The sequence below is a fragment of the Styela clava genome, chromosome 11, assembly GCF_964204865.1.
Source record: "Styela clava chromosome 11, kaStyClav1.hap1.2, whole genome shotgun sequence".
Taxonomy (NCBI): Eukaryota; Metazoa; Chordata; class Ascidiacea; order Stolidobranchia; family Styelidae; genus Styela; species Styela clava.
The window spans coordinates 11822765-11841927 of NC_135260.1; the positions used below are offsets into that span (position 1 = coordinate 11822765).

Below are 19163 nucleotides of genomic sequence, written 5' to 3' on the forward strand. Positions count from 1 at the left end.
CTTCAGCATTTATTCCATGTAGCCTATCCGTCAGTCTATAGATTACGCCACTGCTATATGAACAAAATTTCAAAACGCAGGCTGCAAAGGTGAAGCAGAGAAAGCCGATAGGTTACCGCGAAGGCGAAAGACGCTCGACCGTAAGCGGCGACAACTGATACGGCTGAGTGATCAGTCAGTGCATTTTGTTCAACTGCGACCGTGCGTAAGATTTCGAGAGAATGCTAGTGACCGTGCGTCAAGTGCTTACGAGGTCTTTGGTGAATCGCATTTAACGAGATTTCGCTATCACGATTCTGAGAGACACAGTTACGAGATCGTAAACCCGGCTTTTTACGAAGTTTAGCGAATGGCGCCCCTGATTTCTATATTTTGTAATCAATGTTGCCACATTTTACTATTGAAAAATAATTTATACCCTAATAAATTGGAAATAATATTGTTTTATTGCAATATAGGGATGCAAAAAATTATTTAAAGTCTAATTATCTTGTCAGGTAAATTGGAAATCCCAATGACGTACGGTAAAAATAAAAAATATCAAAGTGCCTGAAATGGTGCCTGAAAAAGTGCCTGAATTCGCAAGTGCCTGGTTTTAGGGAGACCCTGCGAGATGCCAAAGCCTGAAACCGGCTTTCAGGATAGGATAGGATAGGATTTACATATTTATCCCGGGGGAGAGGAAAGCCGATAAGACGGCTTATCCATATGGCGAACCACGGCCTCTCGTCCGGTTACCATTCCAAGTCGGGTATGGGATTAGTTTTACTGTATTGTTTGTTTTCGGAAGCATGGACTTGGTGGTGGAGGAAGCCGTAACCGACCAGCGGTTACGTGAACCACCCAACGACGGCGAGGAGTCCAGCAATCCTCTCGCACATAACCATCCCTGCATGGGATTCGAACCTGCGAACCCACGCAGAGTAGTTAGAGGTGCGGTGGCGAGCGTATTCCTAACGCTTAGCCCGTTGAGCCACACCGCCGCGCCGAAGGGTCCGAAGACGTCCTCGGGAAAGCCGTAACACCGAATTTTATGGTTCAAAGAGTTAAGTCACCCTAAACAGTTACAAACTACCGTACTAAATTGCACATATCCATATCTAAATCAGCACCAGAACTTTTGAGAATCCGGCAGTTGATGGTTCGCAATCGCCACAATTGCCGGGAAAATCAATCAAACTCAACTGAGCAATAATAAATTTATCCACCGTTGCCAGATATGCAGGTAAACAAGTATGAAATTCCACGCGGGGTCTCATGAAGGGAAAATTGAAATATAAGCCAAATATCACACCTGTTAACTTTCATGAATATAAAAGATAGGCATAAACAAACCAAAACTGATTTGCACATGTAGGTACCTATTTCTGTATTTTAAACTGAACAAGAATTCATAAGCAAATTAAAAATATATCGTACCGGCAGTCTATGAAATAATTATCCAAGTTCAGAATATCTTCCAATATGATCTGATGTCAAGTTTTTTCTAAATTTTCGCTTCAAGTTATACTATTTTATTTATTAATTAACAATCTTAACACAACCAAATACTCCAAACAAAACGACGTGCATACAATGGACCTTTGACCCTCAAAAATATTTTTTCTATACTTTACCATTGCAAAATTTTTGGAGCTATTTTAAGTGCTTTTGCGATTTGGCGCCAGTAAAATGGAATATGTGTTTCAAACCATCATTATGATTCATCGCATACAACAATCTTTTTTTTTAAAGTACAAGTAAAGATTTTTAGCCTAGTCTATCACAGCTATTTATACACTAATTTTTTATTACTGCAATTAAATTAAAACTCATAGGATGACAGAGTGATCACTGAATTATCTGATTTATATTTAAGTTTCCGAAACACGACTGAAAACTAACGAATAGAGTTCAAAAACTCGAAAACGAGGTAATGTTTACGACCACGCTTGAGAATCTGTCTGAGTGAGAAAAGTGTCTGAGCGGATGCTAAAAGGGAGCATTGTTACGTCATTTTTTGCATCTTGCTGATTGGCCAATGTCACGAAGTAAACAAGGAAGTTGATGTTCGGAGAAAGGTTCATAAAGCGACAAGTACCAGGCAGCACAGTGTGAGAAAACAGAATATACACAATAAAAACACTTTGAACAGTACTGATGAAAACTAATTCCCTGGCAACAACCAAAAACACAACGCTAAAATAACTGCAATGGCACTGTACTGAAACAATAATATCAGCCTACGGTCCAGCATAAAACATCCAACAAATCCCCATTTCGCAGTCACAAACCACAAACAAACATCCCTGATAACCCACCGGGAACCAGAGGCACTCCCACAGACACTGGAACAGAACCGACAGTGTCACAGCGCCCCCAATGTCCCAACGCCAAAATACCAAATAAGGCAATAATATCACATGACAGCATTTAACAGATAAAACAAGGGTCGTCACAAAAACATTTAACCACCGAGACACATTGCCTCGTTTTTGATGTCTAAATTCAACAGTCAAAACTGATTTGACGAATTATCTACCATGAAATTGAATGTATAAAACCGTAAATATATACTACTACGATAAAACCCATGTCTAAAATGTATAAAACTTTTACTGCTCAATGGCAAGGAAATTGAAAGACTGAGTGAAATAAAATTCTTAAAAGATATCTTTGATGAAAATCTCTCTTGGAGATCATAAATTGCGCATGTCATCAGTAAACATTGAAACTTGGCAGTTGTAGCCAGGGCATCCCAGCGTGTTAGCCAATCATCTTTATTGTCAATGTTTCAATCATTATCACTCAGCTACATCCGATACAGTTGCTCAGAATGGCTCCATGGGTAAAAATTGCAAAGTATTTGTAGTCATTTTTCAAGAATTGTTTTTCGAAAAAGAAGACGTGAAAACTTACGCCATTACTCAAAATTTGAAATATTATCATTCGATTTTGACTTTTACAGTCATGCGCAACCAAACTGATTTGACGACATAATTGTAAAAAATAACGACGAAAAACCGAAGCCGTTACCGAACCGAACCGAAACGAAGAAGTAATTCCGATTTGTTCCTACCCTTCATGAGTAAATCAGTGAGTCGGCATGCCTTATGTTATACTGGACTCAAACTATGGAATTTTCTTCCCATAAATTATTATTTCACAATCACACTGGTATAATTTAATTTGCTGTGGTGTTCTATGCTTTGTGTGAACTGAAATTTTGCGTATGGTTAGGGTTTTGCTGTAAAGTTTACATAATGGCCAACATGTGGATCGTTCCTAAGCTTTGACCGCAATTGAGTGTGTCTTTGCATGGTTTGTAAACACCAGTTTAATTATAATAATTCATACTGATTGATAATATTTTGTATAATCTTGACTCTGATTTGGCTAGTTTTGGCTTTGGTAAGTGCTGAAGTGGTCTATCCCACCTCTTCGTGCATACAACTTGACAATTCCAATTGGGCAATTTGGCATTACGAGACTCCAACCATAATCAGCTTGGCGATATCTGGAACCTTATATCCATCCGTATTTCTACCTTATACAGCAGGTTATATTGCACGGAAAGCGCTCGTGTATTTATTTACAGATATCTGACTGTATTTTAAGGCAAGCTCAATGATACCACAAGAATTGGGCGCTCCCAGTATGTGGACCAAGATGGCGGACACATGAACGTAGTATATAGACCAAGTTGGGACATAAGTTTATTCTAATTTTTCTTATTTTCGTTCTATTACGACCCTATCCGCCCTCTTGGTTCACATACTATACGGGTACCAAAAATTGTTTGAAGCCCAGTTCCCGCAGCAACCCACTGGGTGCCAGACTAACAGGGCACTATGAATCAAATTAAGACAAATCATATATGTATTGGTATATATATTGTATTGTATAGGACTAGGTATATATATATGTATTGTATATATACGTATTGATAAAAAGGTTATAGTATACTCTATAACAACGCGTAAGTCGTTGTGGCATTTTTCCTTGCAATTTTTAATTCCAGACTGCTAAAATAACGAAGAATTAAATTTAGTGAATTCTCCAGAAATAGCGTATCAATTTTGACTTTGATCTGCCGAAACGTTCCTTAATTAGTGAATGGCTGACTCGTTGCATATATTGATTAGTTTGATTTTTCGGTAAAACCAAGAAATCCAAAAGTAATTAGCATAGCAAGTTATATTTAATCGATGCAAAAGGTTTAAAGTATTATTTGAGTGAATTGAGTTGCAAGTCTTTTGGCTAGAGGCAACAAATGCTAAAGACTTTTATATTGAACATTCTAAAGTGAACAAGGATTGTTTGCGCGAGATATATGCCAATCGACGAAAAAGGATCAGTATGTTTTTTATAGTTTTTTGTTTTCAATTTTAGTCACTTTCGTTATTCGAGAAATACAAATTGTACGCCCTCGATATTCATTCTATTTGAAATTAAGAAATAACGTAATCGATTATATTCGGTAATCTACATTACGCAGTTAAGATTATGCGGTAGTACACTTACAATTTTGTGCCAAAGGCACCCTAAAGTTTTATGACGGCTTATATCACTAAATTTTATCACCGTGACGCATAAAAACGATACCCACGAACTATAGTTTTACTATCGTAAGAGTGCCGAAAGATTTTAATTAAGTTGCTTTATAATACAATAGCTATAAGGAGACTGCCAAAAAAACGTAAATCGTAATATCAAATATCAATTTGATTAAAAGTAAGGCATGGTTTCTGAGCTTCCAAGTTCGCTTGTTGTTAGTACTGATGGTCTTCTTACTTGTTTATATGAATGCGGTGTAAATTTTGTGATCGATTATTCGCAATAATGTATTTCAAATGTGTTTAAAACAGTCCCAAGAATGAATTAATGCCAATCAAACAAGTAAAAAAGACCATTCTGCGTCACTAATTGAATATTGGAAATAGATTATACAGCTACATCATTCACTAAAGTGTGTTTATAATATTCATGTCAATAACTTGGGTGGTGTCTGATTTCATAAAAAAGGAAGCATGGAAAACCTGTAACAATCTGTTAACCGCGTGAAAAATTTGAAAATAAACGTGAATTTTCTTTTTCGAAATTAAAAATTGATCATAGTTCAAAATGTTGCAAGGCTTGAAGCATAATGTATAAGGCAATTCGTCTGCGCTTTTTCACGTAATTTTTGCACAGCATTCCAAGAATTTCAATTCCCGTTTAAATATCAATTACGTAAATAATCGATACATGTTCGGCTTCAGTTCAACTAAAGTTTGATATCGTATTAAATCATTTGTGTAGAAATCTGTTGCTTTTCGTGTGTTTTTTTAATATATTTTGTATGATGTCTCATGCCCGCGGCGCTAAATTAGTCATTTTTAATTGAATTATTATCGTTGCAACACCTGTGGTGCATTCCCCATATCATGCAGAAGTTTCGCGTGCAATTTTGAGTACATTTATTTAGATGTAGGAAAGTTAGGACACACCCTTTGAGAGTCCCTGAAATTTACATTCAATATTTAGTTGTTTTTACAGTTTTAGTGAAAAAGTGTGGCACGCCTTATTTCAAATCATGGATTCTCGCTTTATAATCATCGCACTTCTTCTAGTCAAGATCGGAAGCACGCAGGAATTATTAACAATTGGCGGTAAGATATTTTTATAACATCATTGTTGAATAATTACCTTTAGTGCTTATCTGTTTACTCAAAGTAAAACGAGTGGAGTTTCAGTCAGTTGCACCATTTTTATGAACTTCTTATCGCAATTAACTGCTCTGCACAAAAATAGTCAGGGTTCTAACTAAGCCATGAGCTTAACTAGATATTATATGGAAAAGAAAGTTCCTTGGAAAAATATCGAAATCAAAACGTCAAAAGTCACTTTTTGTAGCAATACTCGACCCGACATACGATCGAAAGAAAAATTCACAACATGTAACTGAACATTGTTTGATGAATATTTCTACTTACACATTCGAAGTCTGCAACGGGTTAATTACAGTCAAATGTTCCTCATCGGTAAAAGTTCTATCATACTTTCGCGCCAATCTAGGCACTAGAAAACGGCTGCCGAAGCTCAATGACGTCCGCATTATCTTGTATTTAAAGCTGGGGTAATCACTAATCCGATATTTATTCCATACGGTATCGACATTGTCAAACCAAAGCGATGTCCAATAGTTCCATTTTAAGGGTGGATGTAAAGCAGCAGTTGTGGCTATAATCTGGGCAAAATACCAACTGATAAAATAAACACCCTGCTTACAGTTATGAATAAATTTATATTTTCATGATGGACGTTTGAATATTAAATTTTATTAATCTGCACGCAATTGGCCCGAGGAAAGCTTTTAAATGGCTTATCTACAGCAGAATTGTTACGCATACACAGTAAGTCACGATTTATACGAGGCTAATAATCTGGTATAACTAGAAATCCTTTAGGAATAATCGATTGGATTGGATTTCAGACAGCACGTACGTTGAATCACGCATGCATTCGATAACTGTATGGATCTATATTTTATCGCGCGAATGTACATTGAGTCAAAGTATGTCACATGGTTCACTGGCAACATTCATTGAACAAAATAATGTTTATAAAAACAGTGTATACTAACTATGCACAAGCTATTTTAGAACTATAAAATAATATTTGAATATGAAAATCATATTTATTTGCTCCAAAATCGTATGGCTATTTTGTATCATTAATTTAAACGGCGCGCTGGGATCGAAAAATCACTTTACGTTTACTCCAACAATACTCCATTGTTTCAGTGGTTTTTAGTTATCCAGGTATGTTTTACAGTATTTGTGGTCGTTTTCATAGTGCATTGACTTTTTTAAACTTGCTTTCCTGAGTTGTTAATTTACCTAATTGCAATAATATTTTAATAAATAAAATTTAGAATACTTTTTCAATTCTTTTTCTTTTCCTAGACGAGGAATTGGGTATTGTCGATGATCTCGATGTTTTGTCTCAAAAGTGCGAAAGCATCGTTACTGACAAAACGGAAGGAGTGATTACGAGTCCCAGTTTTCCAGATACATACCCGCCTATCTCAAGATGTAACTTTACTATAATAGCGCCGGCGGGTCATGTGATCGAGGTAGACAAATATTTTGTGTTTATGATGAATATAAGCACGTTTTCTGTAAAAAAGTGTTTATGTTTTTCGTTCAGTTAACATTTATGATTCGTTAATTTAGTTTATAAATATAATATCGTATATTTAATGCATCTGACAGAACGTTTGGATTTTGTGAAAATTATACACCGTAATGTAGATAAAATTTTTTAAAAAATTATATTGAATGAACGGTGAAGAAGTATCGATTGACAGCTTTTCATGCAGTTCAGTAATTTTTTAATATTCCAGTATGAAAGCACATTTATGAATGTAGAGGAGCAGGATCCATCGTCGGCTTTGTGTGTTTATGACTACGTTAGAGTATACGATGGGGATGACGTTTCAAACACATACTGTGGCCAACAATCAATATATCCAAACGTTACAACTTCACCAATTTTAACGTAAGTGGGAACTCGCATCTAGCAATCTTACTGGTCCGATTTTACGTTAGCGAACCGTACATCTCAATTTCGATTTTATACTTTACATCTACCACATTGGGTACTCATGTATTATGTGAACCAAGATGGCGGACACCGGGACGTAGTATGTGTAACAGGTTAAGGTTAGGCCATAATTTCAGGTACAAATACTACGGGAGTCACTTGACTATAGTCGTTGTACTAAAAGTAAAATGAGAAAAATTGGAATAAAATTATGCCCTAACCCTAATCTGGTACACATACTACGTTCCGGTGTCCGCCATCTTGGTTCACATATTACGGGAGCGCCCCACATTCTTCCTTTAACAACAAAATGCACTTCAGCTATTGTCAACTTATCTATAATATGTATGGGGTTTCACATTACCATATGTCAAAGTACTTTTTACGTGTGATGGAAACATTTTTCTGTATCTTTTCTTGAGATGCTTTTTCTTAAGTAATTATCTAGTCTTAAAGTTTTTTACAGATTAAAAAACCGTTTATATTTATTGTACACATCCACAATTTTACAGTATATGGTTTGTGTCTGACTACACAACTGAATTGGAAGGTTTTAGAATAGAATGGAAAATAGTAAATCCGGAAGATCGAGATATTACGTTAAACTGTAATTTTGATGACGGCATTCCACTTTGTGCAGGTGGGTAACCACTCTGACCATATGTATGGTCAATCAACTAACTCTTGGGAAAATACCACAACTTTGAAAGTTATGAATATAATTTTGTATTTGAACAATTTTATCATATATATATATATATACAATTACAACTTACAGCACCTATGAAAAAAAGTTGTATATAGACTGCTAAATCTGAATATAATTGAACGAAAAAAGCTATAAAAACCAATCAATAAATAATACAGCTTGAATGCCATGAACTACTTGTTTAAATATAAGTTTTGATGTTCCTGTTTTGTCACTTAGTAAGAAGCTATCAAGTTCGAGAAATCTCTGCCAACCAACAGTATTTGCAGTTACTATATCAGTAAAATCAGCTGCAGATACTTTGTAACTCTGAAATGTAAGCTGCAACTTTTCTATACTTTATTTAATCTAAATTCAGGATGGACAAACGAAAACAAGGAGTATAAATGGTTATTTACTAGAGGGCACACTCCGTCTGCCAATACTGGTCCAATAGCCGATCATACGACGGAAGGCTCAGGTAAAGTGCATTTAAATGTTGATACCATGCGGAAAGTCATTAGTTTATTTTATTACAATTGTAAAAATTGACACGAACTGCAATGATTACAAATCGGTAAGCCATACTGGCCCACCGCTTATTGTAAGAATATTGCATTTTAGTGTCTTGAGGTAGAATACATGTAGCCCACAGTCAACATATAATCCGAACAAAATGCACAAAAACTGTTAACTCTGACCAGGAGAGTTAGTTCTATTTTCATTGCAGGTGGTAGATTTGCGTTCATTGAAGCTTCAAAAGTCGATGAAGATTCTACAGCGATATTACAATCTCCTGCTATTATATCGAGTGAGCATGAACAAACATTTGTGACTATTATTCACTAATTGGATTAAAAAATATATTTACAATAATAATGTGTGATAAAAATATTTCAAATAGAATACAGACAACTAGACAAGAACATTTTTAAAACAGTTTATGTCGCCACAACATATATTAATTTATTCCTAGCTAAGCTCAGAGCGGTTGGAGATATAGTTTGAAATGGGTAAACGTTTATTTCATTAACATTCTACTTTTTGTGAATATTCGTACAGGAAGCTATAAAATATGATTGTCTCATTTCAGGTTATTTGGTGTCTGTTTGCGGACCACTAAGAAAATATAATTTTTCTCACTCTGGTAGTGCTGGGTTCGGGTAGAAATCCAATCAAAATAACTGAGAACTAATTGAAACGACACTGATTTATTTAAATTTTCAAGGTTATATCTAGAACATATGACGTAAATGTAAGTTATAAAATTACCGACGAGAATTTTAGAATGGGTGTCATCGCCCACATCGCAAGTTTTGGTTGGTATTAATGCACTACCTAAACTTACTTTCATTTGAAAACATTTCCATTTTAGAAGGAATCCAAGACAAAAGATGTTTAAGATTTTGGTATCATATGTTTGGAGAAGGAGGAATGGGTTCCTTGTCTGTTTACATCAAAGATGGTGAAGGCAATCCGACGCTATTGGCAAGTTTTTCCGGAGATAAAGGAGACATGTGGTTCGAAGGAGAATATACCATTACACTGGAATCGCTAATGAGCTGGGTATTAAATTTTACTTGACAAGTTTCAAATTTTTCATACTATTTTTTATTAGGTCAAAAAATGCATTCGTATTCAATGAAAACCCCAAACCAGGATGACCCATTGAAGTTAGGGATTTAAATGCAAGCGCTTCACAAGAAACGAGTTTTTGTTAAAAAAAAACGAAAACGCGTCGGAAGTAAGCTTGCGATTCGTAAATAATGTTTCATACGGTTGATGATATATGCTTATATATTGAACTGTTATATTCGTTTAAAATCAAATGTTTAGACATGTTTTCGCCAGGGAAACGAATAAACTTTTTTAATGCTATAGAAAAGGCATGTTTGTCCAAAAACGTGGATTCCTAAAATAATCGACCTCGAGTTTAAATATAAATACCTTCGCAAGGTGTGAGCCCTACAGCAACAACACATTTTATTTTTTCCCGATTCCCAGAGAAATATCTGCGTGTTTCAGCTGCTATTTTTGTACAGATCACATTTGAAGGTAAGCGTGGTTCAAATTATAAGTCTGATATGGCTATTGATGATATCAGCATAACGGAAGGAGACTGTAATCAACCACAAAGAACACTTGAAGGTCGGTCAGTATAATGATAGGAATAAATTGCAATAGCAGCTATTTACACAATATGCTTCTCATTCAAAAACATTTTTGTGCTCACTCTTTGGTATTATTAAAATTATATCACGGAAAGATATTGATTGTCACACCATTAATATTTTTCAGTCGACAACCAACCACCGATTTCTTTGACGCCTACACTAGAAGGAGGTTCACTGATTCCAAGTAAGTATATATATATATAACAAAAAGAATTTAAGTATATTGAAATCGCGTTTATTAAACCGTCATCAGAACTCTGGTAGGAAGAGTTGAATTTGATGACCTTATTTTCACATTACTGCTTCCTTTAGTGGATTCTGGCTGACGAAACAATGATGAAAAACGTAGATGTTTACTCCCTTCGTAATCGTAATAGTTAAACATTCCAACAATATCTTGCAGTACAGTGCCACAATAGTAATCAAAAGTTCAACAATCATCAGTTGTAATGGTTCAATGTGGATTGTCTTATTGATTTTCTGTATGATTGCCATTATGCGTACGAATTACACACCAAAGAGAGAGTTTTCAGTTTCCATAGATACACAAAATGATTTGTAGATGGTCAAACATACCGAAGGAATAACAAATGCCCGAATTTGATGTAATGTGGGTATTGCGCACACATTCCGTTATTTATGAGACATGAAACGGATTTATGGATCGCTTTTCTTTTTAACTACTGGAACAATTGCTATTTTTAGTGGTTAAAGCTTGCTGTTGTCGCTAGAAGGCTATTACTTTCATTAATTTTAAAAATATTTGTGGGCTCTATAGGATTGGTTTTCCACCCCGAAGTTCTGTGTGATGAAGTCATCAAAATCACAAATTTCGTGTTGTGGTTCTTGATCTGGTGGTCAGACTATCGATACCGTAAAAGATTTGATACTACTTCGCTGTGGCGTTCGTGTCTATATATTTAAGAATTACTCTCTTGTATTAATAACAATACTCAATCCAGGCGATTGCCCAACCAACATGGAGCAAGGCAGCTGTGGCGATGGGTGCGTTCTATCTTGCGACAACCTAGATGAGTTAGGTGTAAGCATTTTCTGCGCGCGAGCTTGCTTCGGTGATTGCGCATGCCCTGTTGAACTACCAATTTTCAAAGATGGAAGGTAAGCAAAATTAGCGTAAAAATTTGCTATTAAAAGTAACATACTACATTTTGGTACCTCTATGCTTGTTTAATCTAAACAAGTAAAAATGCTCATTTGCAATTTTACATGTTATTAAAGAAAGCTTGTCTAAGAATACCTCTATGCTTGTTTAATCTAAACGAGTAAAAATGCTTTTTTGCAATTAAAGAAAGTTTGTCTAAGGCTATGATTTTGCCGTCTCATATAATCAATACAAATACAATGTACAACTATACAGTGCATCTATTCCCGAATAAATATATACAGGGTGTCCATAAAATCCCTTTATAATTTCAAATGCATTATGAAGTCAGTTCTCAATATATCAGATTTGTTAATCAATATTTGTATTTTTACTTCATTTAAAATCAGTGAGGGCCGAAACAATATTATGGTTTCGATGAATTCACTTTGCAATTTGAAAAAAAAAAATTTAAGACTTTATGGACATCCTATATATTTGCCGTGATGACACTACAAATTCTTTACACTCATATCCTCATTAAATTTATATAACATTCCCTTATACTGTATATAAACATTCAGTTGCGTCTCGGTACAAGATTGCACTTCGGAAAGCAACTCAACTGTAGGCCTAACTTCTACAACAGAACAAACAACACCAGGTTTGGTTGAAAGTACAACGAATCCTGTAGAAATGACAGCAATGGTTAAAGACGCAAAACATAAGAAAAAAGAAGAGATACATGATCATATTGTCAGAAACGTACTTGATGCAATTGTTATTGCATTATCTGAATCCAAAAAGAATTAAATTTTATGATATCTGTCTAGACGAGTTTAAGTTTTGCTGGGTTATTAAAGTGTCATTCATGATCATTAAAGATGTTTATTCATATTTTCTTGTTTGTTTCGTTTCTATTTTCAAATGAATTCTTGTTTTTTTCGTTCATTAGAAACATATATACATATTGACATCCAAGGAAAAGATAGAGAAAAAAATTTTTTCAAAAATAGAAGGCAATCGTGTATATTCAATAACTCAACAAAGATTCACAAGTTCGATTCTCATGGGAAATGATGTGTCAAAACCGAAATCTCAGCCGTTGCAGGCTGGTTCCTGTCATCACCTAGTTTCGTCATCTAAGTTCATGAGCAGCGACTACCTAACTATCTGCTTAATCGTGTAGGCATTGGCCATGATAAATGAAATTCTTTGTCATGTCAGAACGGTAGCTGTGTTTGACTGGCCCCCAAATAAAACCGACTGTCTATAAGGCAGTCCAAGCGTCTTTCTGATGAATCCATTCAAATTACTATTGGTACACAATGTCCGGTAGCGGGATTAAAAATGGGTTCTTCATTGTATCGAATTCACTGAAAACAGATTTCTACATCACCCCAGAACGGTTGTAGCCACTGGGACTAGTTATCCAGTTATTTGTTTCAGATGCATGGACTTGATAGTGGAGGAAGCTGTAACATACGAGCGGTTACGTTAAGCACCTCACGGCGGCGAGGAGTCCAGCAATATTCTCACACATAATCATCCCCCACTGGAATCGAACCTGTGAACCCACGCAGGGTAATCAGAAGTGCGATGACGATGCACGATGCGCCACCAAAACGTTTGGAATATAAGTTGCGGGGTTTTATCAAAAAGGAATGGGTTGTTTTCACTAACTTAGAGTATTGAATTATTTCACTCGTACACACACACGACACAATCGAAGAAAGAAAACGCAAGAAACTTGAGATAAATTACATAATAAACAAAAAAAATATCCTAAACAAAATGAAGTATTTTTACACCATATTAATAATTTTATAACAGTCGCCAAACTGAATATCGATTTTGTAAACAAGAGTGAACAGTAAAGAAGAATATTTATCAAAAAGCGTGAGGAAGGCGATTTGAGTTAGTTTCCCTGACCCTTGACACAAAAAACGGCATAATTACAAGGTATTTTATCTACAATCAAGTTTTTGGAACGCAACTGAAAGCTGACACACAGCACGCAGAATCTCGAATAAAACGACATCGTCATCATTGACTTATTGCCGATTGGTCACTGTTACGGAAATAAACCAGAAAATCGATGTTCGGGGAAATACCTATCTCTGCACAAATGCAACGCACGCATGCAGGCAGCTCTGGCTTGTTTAGAAGTTTGATTTTTTTTCTGATGTAGGTAGGCTATGTTATGAATAAAAAGGCACGATCGCACAAAAACATGACAAAACAAAAATTAGTCAAAAATTAAGTGTAATCATTGCTCAGTTGCTTGCAAGGTCAGATCAGAGGGTTGTAGGGTCTGATATCTGGATATAGTTTAGTACGGGTCCTGTATAGTTTAGTACTGCATGCAATTCTAATACTGTAATAGGCCTGGCTCAACAATTTTAGCATAGATTCAGTAGATTTCCGGTGACATAGATGGTGACCGTACATTTGAACCCATGTGTATATCCGCGGGTTCAATCTAGCCTATATGCAGGTGCTAAAACCCATGGGTTAGGTTAGTACGGGTTCAAATATCCGCAAAACGAAAAAAATTTCCATAGGTGCAATAGTACCGGTACCGGTATGCAGGTGCAATTGTCGTGGGTTCAAATGTACGGGAACCGACATAGATTCATACTGTCATAGAGGTGTTATAGCAACTGATGTAAAACTTTTAATTTCAAGCTGATGTGAAAACTTCGGGTCTAGTATAGTTTAGTACCACAAGTACGGTACTTCCGGTGGGCGTAGCATAACGAATTTTGCATATGCTATTCCTAACCCCCACCTGACTATGCCATCCAAAAATTACGTCACTACGACGTCACCATCATGTCATAAGGATTGCCAAAGTATAATTATGATCGCCCGAAATGTCATCTGCGCCGCCGATAACGAACTTGCTAAAGCCGGCGATCTCTCTCCTATCGTGATCGTTGTGACGAGAAAACGAGAGAAATTGCTTGCTCGATTTCGGATGATCGTCTGCGCGTTTTGGACGACCATCCGCATACTTCGGTGGGCCTTATTACGCCACTGTGACGTCGAAATGACGTAATTTTTCGGTGATGTAGTCAGGTGGGGGTTGGGATTTACATATGCAAAAATTGTTGAGCCAGGTCAACTAGAAGTACATGTGGTACTAAACTATACCAGACCCAAAACTTTGTGTCTCATGTAGTTTCTTACCTAACATACTTCTAGTGGGCGTAGCATGACAATTTTTTTACGTATTAATCCTAACCCCCACCTGACTACACCATCCAAAAATTACGTCATTACGACGTCACAGTGACGTAATAGAGCCCTTCAAACTATACGAACTGCCATCCAAGACGCGCAAACGAGCACCCGAAATCGAACAGTTAGTTTTCTCGTCGCAAAGATTCCAATAGGAGAGAGACCGATAACGTCAGTCAGTTCTTTATCGTCGGCGCCAATGCCATTTCGGTCGATCGTGCGTATGTTTGGCAAGCTCTATGACGTGATTGTGATGTCGTAGTGATTTAATTTTTGGATGGCGTAATCAGATGGGGGTTAGGATTGACATATCAAAAAATTGTTATGCTACGCCCACTAGAAGTACGTTAGGTATGAAACTACACGAGACCCAAAACTTCTACCCTTAAAAATACAAAAAAACTAAAGCCAAAATAAAATTTATTGCAGGTTGGTTCAAGAAGAGTTATTTCTCTTTTAAATGCTCCACTAGTATTTTAAATTCACAGCTAGAAGACTGGAACCAAAAATGAAACGGCGACAAAATATTTTACAGTGCTTCCGGAAAATTCCAAGAACTGAACTTGATAAAGCATGTGTAAAACAAAATGGACAACAAGCATTGGATCATGATATTACGACCAAAAATATGAATGATTTGCAAAATAGTAGTCGTGAGGTGGATGAAGAAGTTTCAGCTATTCCAGACTGCTGGAGTATGAATCAATTTATTAACTTTAAACAAAAATATGATGGTTTAACACTTCGCAATAAAAGACTTGGTTGTGATTACTGTGGTAGATTTCCATCTGAATTAGTAAATTCTAAAGGCATTCACTTGTCAATGGAATGGGCTAATTGCCGAGTTGCAGCTTCAGGAAAGAATAAAAAAGTCCAGCAAGCTTCTCTGCGAAAAAAGATGAATTTACACTTTTCGTCGAAGGCGCACCATATTTGCGTTATGGGGTTGCGGGATTATCCAAATATTATTGCAGATTGCATTGATAATCTAAATAAGAGTTGTATAAATTCTACGATCAAAGTCTTTAATACAGTTTACAGTTTCGCGAAAAAAAGTCGCCCATTTTCTGATATTGAAGATGAAATCGCGCTGCAAATAAAAAATGGAGTAGATATGGGCGCAGGACCTCATTGTCGCAAAACTGCTATGAAAATAGTAGACCACATTGCAAGACAAATTAGAAAAGAAATATTCACAAAAATCATTGAAAAAAACTTAAAAATCTGTGTTATTATTGATGAAGCGTTAACTGTGTTTAGTAAACCCGTCATTGTAATATTCATAAAGGTCGAAGATTGCAATTTTTCTCCGATGATATTTTTGGATTTAGCTGAATTGGAACAACATGGAGCAGAAGAAATATATGCAACCTTATTAAATAGCTTGCATCTTGTTGGATTCGATGAGGCATATTTGGAAAAAAACCTAATCGCTTTCTGTACCGATGGAGCAAGTGTAATGCTCGGTCGTAGATCTGGATTAGGCATAAAACTCAAAAATAATTTCCCTGATATTATTCTTTGGCATTGCTTGAATCATCGCCTGCAACTAGTTTTAGATGCCGCTATCACTGATATAAAACAAGTGAATCACTTGGAAATTTTCATGGATAAAATACACACTATTTTTCATAAGTCAAATAAAAACCAAATGGAAATTTTCAAAATTTCTGAAGAACTTGGACAGCAAATAGCGGAGATTGGTAGAGTTTCTGGATCAAAATGGTCTGCTTGCAGCTTAGAGTCTGCACTCGCTGTATGGCATGCTTATCCTGCCTTGTGGAAATATTTTTCTAAGTTTACCAAACATTCAGGAATGGTTGCTCGTCTTGGGAACAAATATTTTCTAGATGATTTAGCATTAATGATTGATATACTGCAAGAATTGTCCTTTCTTTCTGAAGCTCTTCAAGCTAGATGTGTAACTTTGACACAAGCTGAAAAATTAGTACTTGAGTCCATTAAAGCATTTGAACTACTAATAGAAAGTAAAGGGACATTTGAAAACAAAATTACCGACAGAATTGCTTCTGAGGAATTTAAAGATGTCCAGCTTATTGAAAACCACAAATTTTTATGCCTTCCTCGGAAAAAGCTGCTTGAAGAAATTATCGAAAACATGAGAAAGAAACTAATGGATAATGGTCATTTGACATCAGGAAGTGATGACCAGGAAAACACGGAATTTCATCAAGTGGTAAATTTGTTAGAGTCAGACACCTGGAATACTCAGGAAGTAGTTGTACCCTGGCTTGCTGCTGAAGAAAAACTGTGCAGGTTCACTGACATTTTTCATTATGAAATTCCTGTCAATGATTTCCGTGATTACGTGAAAAATGTATTGCAAAATTTTAAAAACCCTGTAATTCCTCGAAGTGTTCAAAAAGCCAAAGCCATAGTAAGCACAATTGCTGTCAGCTCTGCTGAACTGGAAAGAGGCTTCTCCAGTATGAATCATATTTGCTCAGATAAGAGCCTTGTTGTTGAAAATATAGCAAATTTGATGACAATTAACCTTATTGGCCTCCCTTTTGAGATATGGGACGCCGCACCTTATGCTAAAACATGGCTGAGAAACCACGTTGCTGATGATCAAAAGCTACAGCAGAGAGTAGTCCAGGAATATGATTGCAATCAAGTTGCCATTTGGAATTTACTAAAATAAAAGATTTTGAATGTGGTATTGTTGGGGCACACGGAACAGACCCCAGTTACTATATTTATACTTTTCAACTACATTCAATTTGTTTAAACTTTTAATTGTGTATTGTTTATTAATATTGAAATAAAGTGCATTTTTCTCAAGGTCTGATTTTATATAATTCCCAAATGTAGTTTTCATCAAAGTAGTTAGGCCACTTCAATTGTCTTTGAACCAAACTATGCCAATTCCCCCAGTTACACTTGTTTTCAGTATTGCTGACCATATGATTGTGAGTGAGTCACTTGTTCTCATGTTTTCTTTTGGAAATGTTCTCATTGTATTTTATGCCTCGGCTTATTCAATTTTCATTCATTCGTATTAGAAAATAAATTTTGTTTGAATCATCTCATCCAGTTGCAGAGCCATAGGTTCGGCAACGTTTTCCTAGAATGAGGAAACCCGTTGTTAGTGAGTTCGACACAACAGAGAACCTGTTTTTAAAATTTGGAACCACTCCATAAATTCAACCGTGTTTCTCTATGTGTGGTTGGCTTTACAATGTGGCCCATGTATGCAGATGTGCTGGCCCAATTATATTCAATACCTATATATCTTCATGAGTGCGTGGCCCATGTATGCAGATGTGCTGGCCCAATTATATTCAATACCTATATCTTCATGAGTGCGTGGCCCATTTATGCAGATGAAGTGGCCCAATTATATTCAATAACTATATATCTTCATGAGTGTGTGGCCCATTTATGCAGATGTACTGGGTCAATGATATTCAATGACTATATATCTTCATGAGTGTGTGGCCCATTTATGCAGATGTACTGGCCCAATGATATTCAATAACTGTATATCTTCATGAGTGTGTGGCCCATTTATGCAGATGTACTGGCTCAATGATATTCAATGACTATATATCTTCATGAGTGTGTGGCCCATTTATGCAGATGTACTGGCCCAATGATATTCAATAACTATATATCTTCAGGAGTGTTTGGCCCATTTATGCAGATGTACTGGCACAATGATATTTAATAACTATATATCTTCAGGAGTGTTTGGCCCATTCATGCAGATGTACTGGCCTAATGATATTCAATGACTATATATCTTCAGGAATGTTTGGCCCATTTATGCAGATGTAATGGCTCAATGATATTCAATAACTATATATATTCATGAGTGTGTGGCCCATTTATGCAGATGTACTGGCTCAATGATATTCAATGACTATATATATTCATGAGTGTGTGGCCCATTTATGCAGATGTACTGGCTCAATGATATTCAATGACTATATATCTTCAGGAGTGTTTGGCCCATTTATGCAGATGTACTGGCACAATGATATTCAATAACTATATATCTTCAGGAGTGTTTGGCCCATTTATGCAGATGTACTGGCTCAATGATATTCAATGACTATATATCTTCAGGAGTGTTTGGCCCATTTATGCAGAAGTACTGGCACAGTGATATTCAATGAATATATATCTTCAGGAGTGTTTGGCCCATTTATGCAGATGTACTGGCACAATGATATTCAATAACTATATATCTTCAGGAGTGTTTGGCCCATTTATGCAGATGTACTGGCCCAATGATATTCAATAACTATATATCTTCATGAGTGTGTGGCCCATTTATGCAGATGTACTGGCTCAATGATATTCAATGACTATATATCTTCAGGAGTGTGTGGCCCATTTATGCAGATGTACTGGCCCAATGATA

The 19163-nt window shown here is 36.1% G+C and overlaps 2 protein-coding genes across 3 annotated transcripts; both read left to right on the plus strand.

Annotated features, from left to right (window-relative positions):
• The first annotated feature begins 5384 nt into the window (after positions 1–5384).
• On the plus strand, positions 5385–12427 carry LOC120348176 (enteropeptidase-like). 2 transcript variants are annotated; one of them, XM_039418304.2, is made up of 11 exons: positions 5385–5630; positions 6927–7096; positions 7367–7521; positions 8079–8206; positions 8634–8735; positions 8985–9065; positions 9633–9820; positions 10297–10402; positions 10553–10612; positions 11391–11547; positions 12115–12427. In XM_039418304.2, the coding sequence occupies exons 1-11, from the start codon at positions 5555–5557 to the stop codon at positions 12341–12343; spliced, it is 1452 nt and encodes a 483-aa protein (XP_039274238.2). In that variant the 5' UTR covers positions 5385–5554; the 3' UTR covers positions 12344–12427. The 2 variants fall into 2 exon arrangements, with proteins under 2 accessions (XP_039274238.2, XP_039274237.2); XM_039418303.2 differs by having other exon boundaries at positions 5387–5630; positions 9630–9820.
• Positions 12428–15281: 2854 nt separating this feature from the next.
• On the plus strand, positions 15282–17438 carry LOC120347923 (E3 SUMO-protein ligase KIAA1586-like). Its single transcript, XM_078118033.1, has 2 exons — positions 15282–15569; positions 16062–17438. The coding sequence occupies exons 1-2, from the start codon at positions 15282–15284 to the stop codon at positions 17436–17438; spliced, it is 1665 nt and encodes a 554-aa protein (XP_077974159.1).
• Positions 17439–19163: the final 1725 nt, after the last annotated feature.